The sequence below is a fragment of the Hevea brasiliensis genome, chromosome 18 (assembly GCF_030052815.1).
Source record: "Hevea brasiliensis isolate MT/VB/25A 57/8 chromosome 18, ASM3005281v1, whole genome shotgun sequence".
Taxonomy (NCBI): domain Eukaryota; kingdom Viridiplantae; phylum Streptophyta; class Magnoliopsida; order Malpighiales; family Euphorbiaceae; genus Hevea; species Hevea brasiliensis.
Window position 1 is genome coordinate 42,592,775 of NC_079510.1, and position 14,857 is coordinate 42,607,631.

Sequence of the window (14,857 nt, forward strand, 5' to 3'; positions counted from 1 at the left end):
AATTAATTTAAAACCCAAAAAAACATAAAAGAAATAAATCCAATCACATTGGTCTTTTATTATCCATGATCATCCATTATGCATATCACAATTTAACAATTAAATAAAACATACATACTTAAATTAAATTGAATATCTCATATTCAACTTAAAAATTCAGATTTGAATATGGTTCAAACAAATTTAAAAATTCAGATTTGAATCTCATTCAAACAAATTTAAAAATTCAGATTTGAATCACATTCAAATAACTTTTAAAATTCATATTTGAATCACATTCAAACAATTTTAAAAATTCATATTTGAATCACATTTAATCAACTTTAAAAATTCAGATTTGAATCACATTCAAATAACTTTTAAAATTCAGATTTAAATCACATTCAAACAACTTTAAAAATTCAGATTTGAATCAAAATTTAATTGTGTGATTAAAACACCTAATTAAACATTTTAATTAGTCATAGGATGAACCTTAGATCATACAACAATTGTAGATTCAAAAACCAAACCTTGCGCGCACCATTGGAGACCACAAAGTGTGCGCACCATTGGTGTTCATCACCATGCCGCCACTTTTCCTTTGCCACCAGCAATGGATCTATTATCTCATGATCAAACCACACAATTAAATCATATAATCAACGATCTAAATGGAAAATATAGTGGCTCTGATACCAATTGAAAGAGCAGAAGCATGAAAAACGCAAGTTTATGTCATTGAATTCAAAATTTTTCCACCTAGGGTCACATGCATCATGCAAGATTCATTTTTATCTATTTGATTTCAAAGATAAACATCATATTAAAAATCTTTTAATATATTTTGGATCTAGATTTTCCATTTAAGATTTTAGAATTAATCAGATTAATTCATTAGAACCCTATATTAGATCAAGAACAAGTGCACTAATCTTTTGATGCACTGCAGTGTGTTTGGCATCTTTGGGATGCGCCTTAGGACACTAGGTGTTGTCCCTCTAGCTTGTCCACACTAAGATCACCAATGGCAGCCCTTGAACAGCTTCTAAAGCTTTTCGAATCAATTAGAAAATCAAGTTTTGCCTTTTGAGAGACTACAGATGTAAACAGGACACTAGAAACGATTTCTAGTATTTTTAATTCAAGAGATTGTTGTCTAATCTCTTTGAAATGATGAGAGATGAAGCAGAAGAGAGGATGAGGCACTCAAAGGTGGCGGCACCAAAGAAGAACAGCAACTTATGTTTTTGTTCTTTCATCCTTACACTTATATAGCTAGGTCACTACTTAAAACCCTTACCACATGTTACCATTTGATTAGCTCTAGGTTTAATTGACCCAATCACATTGTGCCAAGTGTCAAACTTATATTTAATCTTGATTTTGATCATCTTACATGATTAAAAGACATATGGCAAGTTTATGTATAATGCCATGTGTCACTATCTCATGGTGCCATATGTCACCCTGTGAAATGACCAAAATACCCTTGTTTCTTAATTTTGGGTTCTCAACCCAAAATAATTATTTCTCTTCTTCTAATCAATTTATATCAAATATAAATTAATTAATTAATCTCTATTAATTAAATTCTCATAATTAAATTTATATTTAAACACTTTAAATATATATTTAACTTATACTATACATCTAATAACCTAGATTTGGTTTCAAGCCATGTTAGGGACTTTGCAATCTAATTGCAAACCAAACCCATTTAATTAATCAATTAAACTCTTTAATTAATTAATTAAATCATATTTAATTTGGTGATTACTTGTGTATATGTATGACTCACTAGGCTCATCACTAATTGGCAATGAGACATGATATCAACTCTTAATATCATCAGAACTCTTTCTTGCCATAAATGATTTCTCTAAATCATTTTATGCAGCTCATAGACTATGGTTAACACCTAGCATAGCATGCCATAGCCACCCAATCAGTAATAAGGTTTACCTTAAATGAATCTATAATCATATGTTACCATGCATTAGAATCTCTCTGTTACAAAATCTCAATTCGAGCTGGAGTCATGGTTTATGTCAAACCCCATTTGCTATAAATATTATGTTCTCTTTTAATTCCAGTTCTTGATTAAAAATATTTTCTCATAAGAAACTCTTTTTTTATTAAATCTATCTGTCCTGACCAGGAACTTGAAACATCAAGAATAATTAAATGAACATAGAATTTTATCCTTATTTACTTAGAGGAATAGATTCCATCTTGATCAACACCTACCTCCATATATAACTAGTAGGAGCCAACACATGCCCATATATACCCATACACAGTACAAGTATGAAAACAGTATCAAACTCAAACCACCTATATACAAGATAACTGTACTATCTCAGGTCTAAAAATTATATGCACTGATATGATTTATGACAATATATTAACAAGAGTAAACTCCATGTGCTTGTCATAAATGTCACTGGTTCGGTCTACTTATCATATATAAGTACCTATCATGTTTGTTATATGGCATGAGATTCACCATTCCATCTTATTTACATCTCATATAAATAACTTGGGAACAAACATGATTATTATTTTTCTGGATAAGTCATGTCCTTATTGTGAAGTATCCTCGATTGTGAACCTATTTATGATACTTTGTGCTAGAAATACTGTCACTCATATTCTTAACAACTTAAGAATAAAATTTCTAACAAAATATCAATGGACATTTTCTATTACACATAAATATATTATATAAACGGAAAAGTGAAAATACCTTTTATTAATAAAAATATGTACAAGATACATACTAAATGATATGCTCTAGGGCATACTACTAACAATAACAAATAAATTTTAATTGAAAAAACATAAATCTTAATTTATAAACTGAAATTAAGATAGCTATTAGATTAACAATGAAATAGGGGGAGAAAATTTTAACCTATTAGATGAGTCATAAACTTTAAAAATAAAACTAATTTTAATATCTCGACTATTGACGGTTATCTTGATTATTCATAGATGTACTATAACAAATAAGGAATCAATTTATTTTTTTAAATTATATATATATATATATATAAACTGATTTTTTAAATTAAAAATGTATTTTTATAAATAAAACGTTAATTAACACTTTTTTTTGTTAAAATAAATCTTGATGATAAAAAGTATTTTTATTTATCGACTTCAGAAAAATTTTTTATCTGAATTAGCCACTCATCATGACTTGAGCTCACATAGACTATTGACCAAACAATTGGGACTGGACTGGACCTAACTAATTTTCTAAAAGTCAGCTTTTTTTATTGATGGTTCACTAAAGCTCTTTTACATATATATATATATATATATATATATATATATATATATATATATATATATGCTTTTTGATTGGGTCTTACAAATTCTGCCACTCAATTTGCTGATGTCCTCATTAATGAATATTATAACCCATTAATCCAAAATCTAGGAAATTTTTAGAGTTGAGATTTAGATTTTTAAAATAATGTATTTATTTATAATTTTTTTTAAATAAAATAAAATTTTTAAAAATTTTAAAACTTTCACCTATTTTTAATTCATTAGATTAATAAAATACTTTCTCGCTCTATTCAAACATACTTTTAATTCAGCAATTGAATAGCAAATTCTAGAAATGGTTTAGTGAGGATTATTGAATTGGATCAATAATGGCCGCCTCTAAAAGAAATGGGTCACTAGACTTGGGTCAACTAACATGGTATATCTCAGAGTGAGCTATTGTTTATTTATTCATTTATTTTGTTTTCTTGGTAAAAATAAGAAAAGGGTCTAGAAGAGCATCCAACTATGAATAAACAAACAAACAAACGTAGAAAATACGGGCAAGATTATACCACAACAAAGAAGATAAACTTATTTTTTTAATGGAATTAGAGAATTAATTATATATCTTGATTTTTTATATTCGAGTCCGTACATGAGAAATTCTGTTTGAGGTTATGGAGTCTTATAGGCAAGTTGTTTCAACTGGCCTAGTCTAGTTTCACTTAGAGATTGAAGGTTTATTATTGATATAATAAAGTACTTTATCAACGAATTTAAATTAATTGATAATTAATAAATTGAGACATAAAAAGAATAGGCGTTCAAATTAGCAATATATTCGATATCTGTTGTTGATAAATAATTTGTTACTAATTTATGAGATATAAAAAAAATTAGATGTATAAATTATCAATAAATTTTAAATTTGTTGGTAATTTAAAAATCATAAAAAAATATTTAGATTATTAATAGATTATAAAATTCGATGGTAACGTGCTAATGAATTTTGAAATTTATTGATAAAAAATCCCAAATTTCTTTTTTAGAAGTCTATCTTTTTTTTTTTTTAATTATCTACATATTTAAATCTATTAATAAATTTCAAAGAGAAAATTTAGCTTTTATTTTTTAAAAGCTTACTTTTTTTTAATTATTAACAGATTTTAAAATTCATTAATAACTGTCGGAAGGAAATTTATTTATATAGCAATATATTTCAAATTCGTTGCTAATCTATATATTGTTTGTGCATAAATATTTACAAACATCACATTTACTTTTTTTTCGTTTCATTTATTTAATTATTTTTTTTCTTTTCTATTTCAATTTTTCTTCTTCTCTCTCTTATTCCTTGTTTCTTTTTTTTTTTCTCTCATTTCCCTTTTTTTCCTCTTTTCTTTCATCATTTTTCTTTTATTTTCTCTCATTTTCTTTCCCTTTCTATGATCACTTTATTTTATGTTATCTTATTATTCTTCTTTTTTTTTTCTTTCACTTCGTTCATCATTTTATTCTCTTTTCTCTCATTTGTTTATCTTTTCTCTAATTTCCATTCTTTTTTCAATCATTTTTTCCATTTTTTTCCATTTAACTTCTAATTTTTGTCTTATAATTTCCATTCCCATTAATATAATTTCCCCTTATTTCATATGCTCATCTTAATTTTCATCCCTTTTCAAATACCACTTTTTCTCATATTATAATTTATTTATAATAATTATTAGTAATAAAATAATATCATATTCATAATAATAAACTAATCTTAGAGAAAAAAAATAAAGAAATACAAAAAATAAAATTTATTATTTTAATTGAAAATAGTTTTTTCTTTTGCTTTTTAAATTTACCAATAGATTGTAAATCCGCTTATAAATTTGTCGACGGATTGTAATATTTAATTTTTTAAATTTATTTATTTTTTTACTGATTTACTAATAGATTTCAAATTCGTTAACAAAAAATTATCGACGAGCTAGGTTGACTACAGTGGATGAAACTCATTGATAATCCTAAATATCCTTGTAGTGTATTATTTATCTAATAGAGTTAGGTTTGAGTCTCACTCTCTCTATCTCCCTACTAAAAAAAAAAAATTTCAACTCAATTAGCCGAGTGGTACAAGAATCGTTTTCTAAACTATGAAGTTTCAAATTTGAGTCATAATTATGGCAAAACAAAAAATTTTCAACTCAACAGTTTTAAATCATTTCATTTTGTGTATGATACATAATAATAATATATTTAAAAATAAATTATAACATTAATGATTATTTAATATTTTAAAGAAAGGTTTACTTAGAAATTTTTTATAGTGGAAAAGTTAGTGTTAATTTAGAGTTTCTATTATAATTTTTCACGAATAATATAATAGTGAAACTCTCGTTTGATTTGTTAACAATGAGTCAATATCAATTAAACATGATAATTTAATTGATAATTATATAAATTTTAAGATTTAATTATAAAAATTGATAAATTTTAATTTTTTTTACAATTAACCCAATAATTAATATATATAGTTATTATGAATTATCGATCATCATTTCCTATGTAGTACCTATCAATTATTACTAAAAAATGAATACGATAATAAAGTAACAAAAAACTGGCCATTACATAAATAATTTAATACATATAATAAAAATTGAAGATATTTTTATTCTATTATTGAATTTGCAGTTTGTAGTTAAATGTATATCTTAAATTAGCTAGTTGTTTATGGTTAAGCATTTGTCTTGTAATTAACTCAATATATTAGAAATTCAAATTTTAAAATTGATCTATCAATATATTTTTCTTAATTTGAATAAGAAAATTCAGAGCCTCCACCAGATTATAAGTGACCATAATTATAACCATTCACCAGGGAATTTTTGCTCACGTGAGATAATTTTGGAATAAGCCAGGTTAGTCACGTGAGAGATTTACGAAGCTTAATGTGTTGACGTGATTCTCAACCAGAATTGGGCCACGGCATCTGGTTTTAGGAATATATATTATTGCCAGTTTGACTCTAAAGATTAGTTGTTACCACAGCAATTAATGATGAAATTAAGAATAATAATATAATATAATATAATATAATATAATAACATATTTTCCATCATTTGATTATCCCAGCAGTCCAATTGGTACAATTTTCTTGTCAATTAATATAATTGTTGAAGACCAAAGCACACGGAAAGATATAATTCTTTTTATAAAATTCAACACGTTTAGCTGATTAAGAAAATGATTAGACTTAATTAAATAAAATAATCAATTAATTAATTTCAAAATTTTCTGGAAACTTATTACTAGAGAATTTGCAACAAATTCTATGGGACCACTATTATATATTTTATCAACATTTAAGGGATCATATATGCAAATCCCACTGCTTATGGATTTCATGTTTTTATAATCAATTATTTAAATAATAATTAAAAAAGCTGGACATCCATATATATAATTACTATAATTAATATTATCTTATTAAATACAAAAATATAAGGTATTTCCATCACTACTATAAATAAATTTTTTCTTTAATAAATTAAATAATTATTCACATAAATAAAATTTAAACATGGTATCTGCTTAATTTTTTCATTTATTTTTTTTATTTCTCTACAATTATAAAAAAAAAAACTCACTGATTTTATTCTTTGTTCACATTAAAATAAATCTTTCTAAGTTTTATTGATGCGAATGCGTAATATATATTTTCAATTAATTTTTGATATATTGTCTCTTTTTTTTTAAATTTTATTTTTTTATATAAATTCTAAATTATGATTTTACAAAATTACTTTTTTCTTTAAAAATGGAGGGCTAACTTGTTATTTTAACGTAATAATCCTAATTCATTGAAAAATTTGCAGAGCATCCAATGTCCAAACAATGGACCACAATACATTTATTAATTGTTAAGGTAAGAAAAAAATATAAAATACTAAATTAAAATTGTGATTTTTTTTATATAAATAGCAATTATATAAAAATTCAAGGATATGATGGAGTTTTTTTTTTTTTTTTGTAAAATACAGAAATTATGGTGTTCAATTTATTATGGAAATAATTATCTATAAGATGGAAAGATACTAATTTTTTTGAAATAATTATTAAAATTGCATTTAAAAAGTTCCTGCATTAGCTATTTTAATTATTAAAATAGACCCATCATTTTCTTTTAATATAAAAGAAAGTAAATAGAAATGGAACGAAACTTCCCTTATCCACACTGCTGAATGAATGGGAACGCAAAAATACAATTTGACGTTCTCCTTATTTCACTTTCTTCCTCTGACTATATTTAATATATATCTCTGAGCTCTCCATCGTTTTTATCATCAACGCACCCAACTCTGGAAGAAACAGGAAATAAAGGGAGAGATCAAAATACAGGGCTGGCAGGGATGAGCAATGGAATAGTAGAGATGGCTCTCAGCAGCCTAGGCAAAGGATTTGATTTAACATCTGATTTTCGTCTCAAGTACTGTAAAGGCAAAGAAAGATTAGTTCAGCTCAATGAAGCAGAAAAAAGAGAGCTCTTGGTCCCTAGTTTTGGAGCTGTGAAAGACGTATCCATTGATATCAAGTGTGATAAAGGTGATCGAGTTCGATATCAATCCGATATCCTAGAGTTTCAACAGGTACAACTCTTTGTTTTTGTTCTTGATATCCTCGTAGAATTAAAGTAGTTTGGGTATTGAAAATCCATGAATAGTGAATAATTAATTATTGCAGATGTCTGAGCTTTTCAACCAGAAATCTTCTGTGCCTGGAAAAATCCCATCAGGGATGTTTAATGCTATGTTTGGATTTGAAGGAGGTGGTTGGGCAGCTGATGCAGAGAACACTAAATATTTAGGACTTGATGGCTACTTCATTGTTCTATTTGATGTTCATATTGATCGATATCCGCTAATTCTCTCCGATGAATTCCTTAAGGCAGTTCCATCCTCATGGGATCCTTGCGCCCTTGCCAGGTATCACATAATAAGCTCATGCATACCATTCTTATTCTCATCATGGAAATTCTTGCTTAAAATTGGTCTATCACAAACTTAAAATATAATGTGTACAATGAGACTCACGTATAAAATAGACGAAATTTATATATTTGTGCCTTGACTCTATTATAAATCAGCCTAATGAGTTTTTCCTCCTATTAATTTCTGCTTGCTGTTGCTTCTAGGCTTTTCCATTTTTGCTTAAATTTATAAAAAAAAAAAAATTGCAATGCAAAACTTGACTTGTTCATAGGCAGGGATGGAGGAGGACTTGTCAATTGTCATACAATTGATAAGTTGAATGGTTTGATATCTCTTCTAATTAGTAGAAATTCCTCAATTAGTGATGCAATTAGCTACCAAACAAGTGCACAATACACTAAAATTTGCTGGAGAGTACTTAGATATTGTCAAAGTCCATCCGTTGAGAATATCAAAATTAATTAAATTTACTCATAATTAATGAGTAATGCCTTCCATTAAATGGAAAAACTGTTCATGTAGAAGAGACTCCTTGCTATTGACTAAAAAGAAAATTTGCGTTAGAAAATTTCAAATAATATATTAATTTTTATTTATTTATTTATAATTTTTTATTTATATCTTTTATAAAACAGTAGTTCAGTATCAATAGAAACAGTCATTTCATCATCATAGTGATTGACTTATGCAAAAGAAAAAAAGTAGATTAATTAGCTAAATTAGTTGCCTAGACTATATATGCAGACCAAGTCATACATAAAGTTATCCCTTTCAAGTTATGTGCACTTGATCAAAGCCTAACCTGCTAATTTGTTGCTGCTATTTATAAATTGCCATTTTATTTTTTTTTTATTTTTCAAAAGAAACTATGCAAACTGCAATTCCTTGTTTGACTAGTTAATACTTCATGAGTGGAGTCCATGTGTTAGCTCAACTTGAAGTAAAAAATATCGGCTGCATTAAAAGGAAAAAAATAGTGATATAAGTTCATATGATGCAGAAGTGTGAAATTTGCTTATCTATTTTTGCACCTTGATTTGAAAGTATCATTGGTCACAAAGGTCGAGGAATTTGTTGATGATTTTTACATATAAAATATGTTTGAACTTTGACATGGCCAATTGATAATTCAATTCCAATGTTCCTTTGCATTGACTAGTTTAGGGTGGCTGTGGAAAACTGTTAGGTAAAATTATAGAATTATGGAGAAGGGAAGGAGAAAGAGGCATGATGATAGGATCCAGGTATTGAAATTATGTGGGTATTTTTCCATGTCCTGGTTGGAAAAATTGATCAGAATTTATATTGGTAGGTTGGTTTGGTAAGCAAAATTGAACAAGCAACTAAACTTGATGAACAACTACAGTTGATGTCATCAAATTTATAATTTTTTGACAGGTTGATTGAAAAATATGGAACTCATATTATTGTGGGGTTGAGCATAGGAGGCCAAGACGTGATCCTAGTCAGGCAAGATAGATCTTCCAACTTGGGTCCATCTGAGCTCAAGAAACACTTGTACGACCTTGGAGACCAATTATTTACAGGGACATGCAATTTTTCAGCTAACTCTAAATACCATAAGAAAAAGGTACTTAGTACAACCCCCTCCCAGTACCCCTAAAGAATAAAGACTTTTAATTACTATATTAATTAAATGTTCTAATTAATTAATTGATCAATTCTTTTAATTGCAGGCACCAAAGGCATTCAATGTCTTTGATCCACAACCTGCTACCTTCAATAGCTTCTCATCCATGAGTGCAAAAGATGTAGGTTCCATCCTTGCAAAAGAAATCTTGGTTTGTGTAAATAATAATTCTAGTTCTCATAATATCACTAAGCCAATTAAGATCATTGGTTATTTATTTATTTATCATATATAACTTCTAAAAGAAATGGGCAAGAGTGATCTTCTAGTTATTGTAGAATATAAACTTGACAGGATTTTTATTGTATAGACTCGTTTCATTATAAGCTTAAGACATAAAGTCATAGATTCAATTCCCAAAACTGACATTGAAGTAGTGGTGTAATTGCAGGGAATCACGGTGATATGTACAAAGAGGGGTGGAGATTTATCAGCAAGTAGTCACTGCGAGTGGCTCCCGACTGTTCCAACGAACCCAGATGCTATTCACTATAATTTCATACCTATAACTTCTCTCCTCAAAGGTGCTCCTGGCAAAGGTTTCTTATCACACGCTATCAACCTTTATCTTCGATGTAAGTTTTCCATTTTCTCTACCAAATTATATAAATAGAATTACTTGCAAGAGTGGAAAAAAAATTGAAAATGAAAATTTCCAATTTAAGAAGTTAGGACAGTCCATTTTTTGATAAAAATCAAAATTAAACAAAACAAAAATAATTAAATTATGATCATTTCTAATTCTGATTTTCCTAAAAAGAGAAAATTTTACGTGTTTTTGGCTCTAGCAATAATCTTGGAATAAATAAATAGTTTTTGTGTAAGACTCAATATATAGTTCAAAAAATTAGAACATTGATGAAATATGAGTATGTATAAGAACAGTTAAATGTTCTCAATTAATCCACTCTCTTTTCTTTTATCTTCTTCATTAAGTGTTTTGTAATCTTTAAAATTTTATGTGATTGCAGACAAGCCTCCTATATCTGATCTACAATACTTTCTTGAGTTCCAATCTCACAAGATTTGGGCTCCTATTCACAATGACCTCCCTCTAGGTCCTACTACAAATATGGCAAGTCATTCACCAGCTCTCCACCTCAACTTCATGGGTCCCAAATTATATGTAAATACTACTCAGGTATTCCCCAAACCTGTAGAAAATCATTTTTATTTTTTCCTTCCCTGCCAATTCATAGCCAAAGGATCTAATACAAATATAGCTATGAACCATCAGGTTACGGCAGGAAAAAGACCGGTAACTGGAATGAGGTTCTATCTTGAAGGCATGAAGGGCAACAGGTATATTAAATTTCATTACATAGTTATTAATGAGTTTTAATTTAGTGGCGTTGGAATTGCACTCTAAAGCTTAACTAAGTAAACCCAAAAAAAAAAAAAAAAAATAAAATAAAATAAAATTCACAAACTAACTATAATTAAGAGGATTAGGCCTAGCTATGCCATTTTATATACTGAGCATATGCATATGCTTGATTCAGGTTAGCGATACACCTCCAACATCTATCGAATACTCCAACTATGCTTGAAAACAAGATAGATGAGACGCAGCTGTGGAGGGGATCAGAAGAAAGCAATAACGAAGGATTCATTGAACCTGTTTCTATGAAAATGTTCTCCCATATATGCACAGCATCTGTGAAATACAACCCAAGATGGAGTAGTAGAAGAGAAGATGCAGCCTACATTGTTACAGGAGCTCAACTTCACGTAAAGAAACACGACTCAAAGAATGTCCTCCATCTTCGGTTACTCTACTCCAAGGTTTCGGATTCTATTGTAGCACAATCAAGATGGGTTCAAGTCTCCTCTGAATATTCACAAAAGTCTTCAGGCCTATTCTCCGCCCTTAGCACATCGATATCAGGAAATCCAGCAAAAGAGAAACTACAGGCAGTGGTTGTGGATTCTAGTGTGTTCCCATCAGGACCTCCAGTGCCAGTGCAAACGCAGAAGCTTTTGAAGTTTGTGGACATGTCACAGCTGATAAGAGGCCCACAGGATAGCCCTGGACATTGGTTAGTGACTGGGGCTAAGCTGGACTTGGATAGAGGGAAAATTTGCCTGCAGGTTAAGTTCTCCCTGTTAAGTATCTGTTCATGAAACAGAATTTTGCTAATGCACTACCCTGATTTTATTTTATTATTTTTTTCTAATATATAATATAGGCTAATTCTCAATGCCATACCCATAGAATTGTGTACATAGGCTGGTGGCTTTGAGATTAGTTTTGCAAATTATTTCGTTCTTATAAAGGCATATATATCAGAATGTTTTGGTCAATTAATTAAATGAGATTAGCTTTAACGGACGATAACTCAATGCCATTATAAATTTTTTTGCGAAATTATTTAAATAAAAAAATAATTCTAAATTTGCATCTATTGAGCTTGCAAAAACAACTCGTTATTTGAACCAGAAATTGAACTAAATGACACTTTTTTTAGAAAAGCACTGCGGAAAGTATCATTACTTGAATTTAATTTCCATTAATAAAATTATTTAAATTGCATTTGATTTTAATAAAAATATTATTATGATTAAATTTTATACACTAATTAAATGAGCTATTTATTGCATCGAGGGCAGTAATTAATTGTGGCTGTGGCCATGGAGTTTCAAGGAAGGCATCCACTTACCAAGGTGAATCGTTTTCTCATAAACCTCCATGATTTTGGAAAAAAAAAAAAAAAAAAAACCTTTTTGATGGGCGCCTTTATGTTGCCGAGATATTTTGGCTACTCGTAAAGTATCTGTTGTTTTGTTTAAATGAAGCGCTGATGCATGTCCCGATTTGTGTAGTTGCGGCCCCCAAGCTAATGGTAAGGAAAATTCTTCTTGTGCTTACCTTGCTACCAAATAATGTATAATTATGACAAGTTTGAAAAAGTAACATCATTGTGTGCGACTTACAACTTCTTCATGTTTTCACCTGAATGTTTAGGAACAGAGAATGAAGTCAGAGAGTCTTTGCAACTGCGCTGCAAAAAGTTCCATTCAATAATCAAATAGCCATTGTTAATACGCAAGATAAGACATTCTGTTTCCTGGGAGTGGCAAATGCTCGTTGGTTGCGTTTGGGTTCTTAAATTTGTTTATTGCAATGCTGTTTAACTTTGTTGAACCTTTTGCAAAGGATCGTATCAATTGGTGCATAAGCCTTGTGCTCATGCTCATGGGTTCACTACTTGGGATACTTTGCATCTACCTGCAGGCAAATGCCCAAATGGGAAACAGATTCACCTCCATGTTTGGTGGAGTACAGCTATTACAAGAACTCTTCCCTTTGTTTGGAAGGGAATTGGAGAGAAATTAAACAAGTGAAATAAAGAGAAAAGAAAAGAAAAAAAAATTAATTTATTTTCTATTGTTTAGATAGATTATTAGAATAGGAAAGAAATAAAAATTCTCTTAAAAAAAAAAGAGAGGAAATAATTATTATATCATTTTTTTTTCTTATGTCTATTACATTGTAGAAGGACATTTTAGCACATTACTATAAATTTCTCTCCATTTCTCTCTATTTCCCATCAATTTAGAGAGAAATAGTGTGGGTTAATTACAAAGAAGAGGAGAAATTTCATTTCTCCTCATTTCTTCTTATTTCTCTTCCTTTCTCTCTTTTACTTAATGTCCAAACAAAGGAATGAAAAGAAATCAATTTTTTTTTTCTTTTCTCTTCTCTCCATTTCCCTCAATCCAAACAAAGTTTATAGGTTAGAGCTAGAGAGGCGAAATGAAATAGACGTGCTGTGATAATGGTTTAGTTAGAACAATGAGCTCCCAACCCTCTTCCTTGCGAAACCTCTCCCGTAAACCCTCATCTTCCACACACCCTAAACTCAACCATGCTCGGAACTCTAGACAGACTCACCCTGTTTCTATTATTCAGAGTATATACTTTGAGAACTTCCCCTCAGGCTGGGATGCTAGGTCGCTATGGTGTTCTTTTTCTCAGTTAGGAAGAATAGATAATATTTACATCCCAAACAAACTCAGTCATAAGGGTAGACGCTTTGGGTTCATTTGCACATCATCGAATGGTTTTTATAGACTTTTGAATGCGATTAATGGAATACGGATTGGTTCATACAACCTACGGGCCTTTAAGTCAAGATATGGTAGAGGCAAGGCAGAGACGGGAAAGGTTAATGATACAAAGGAGAATAGACAGCTTCCTCGGCAACGAGTGGGTGCAAAAGGAGAACAAGCAAAGAAAAGGCCTCCTCCTATTCAGAAGAAAGTTTATAGGAAAAAGTCTCCTCCTACATTCCATAAAAATGTTCAAAAAAATATGAATGAAACCAGAACTGAGAAGGGAGTAGAGAAGGGTGTTGGGGAACTTTTTGATATTTGCCAAGGCAGGCCAAAGGATGGGGATGCTTTTCTAAGCTATATCATGAGTGGCCACTAAACATTGCCTAAAGAGCTAAAAAAGGAGAACATGGATTAGTTAGCAAGATGTGCAGTGGCTACGGTACTGAATGTTCATAATATTGCTAATATGGAGGAATAAATGATTAAGGAAGGTATTTTTTCAATTTCAGTGATACCAATGGGAAGTGATACTGTTCTTTTTATCTTTAAAGATCCAGAGTTCATGAGCAGTTTCATTGATTCCTCATCACTTAGTGATTGGTTCTCAAATATTAACCCTTGGAATGAGGTATTTACTTCTTAGAAAAGGCTAGTTTGGTTGAGGTTATTTGGTGTTCCTCCAAACTTATGATCTGAGCACTTTGTTAGATGGATCGGGGGGATGTGTTGGACCTTTAAAAATCCTCTTACACAAAAGAAATCACAGTTGAGTTTTACGAGAATATTATTATTAACAGATTCTTCTTCTGCTAGCGCTAAAACTATTGCTGTTGATGTTGAGAAAACTAGATTTCATGTTTTAATGGTTGAAGAGTGTTGCAGTAACAATGATTTTATTAGATCTTGT

General features: G+C 29.5%; 1 protein-coding gene across 1 annotated transcript; it reads left to right on the forward strand.

The window, feature by feature from the left end:
• Positions 1–7,507: 7,507 nt before the first annotated feature.
• On the forward strand, positions 7,508–12,204 carry LOC110653709 (MACPF domain-containing protein At1g14780). The gene is made up of 8 exons (XM_021809461.2): positions 7,508–7,898; positions 7,993–8,234; positions 9,639–9,831; positions 9,938–10,012; positions 10,283–10,466; positions 10,863–11,032; positions 11,129–11,193; positions 11,394–12,204. Exons 1-8 carry the CDS (start codon positions 7,662–7,664, stop codon positions 12,013–12,015), a joined length of 1,788 nt encoding a protein of 595 aa, XP_021665153.2. The 5' UTR covers positions 7,508–7,661; the 3' UTR covers positions 12,016–12,204.
• Positions 12,205–14,857: the final 2,653 nt, after the last annotated feature.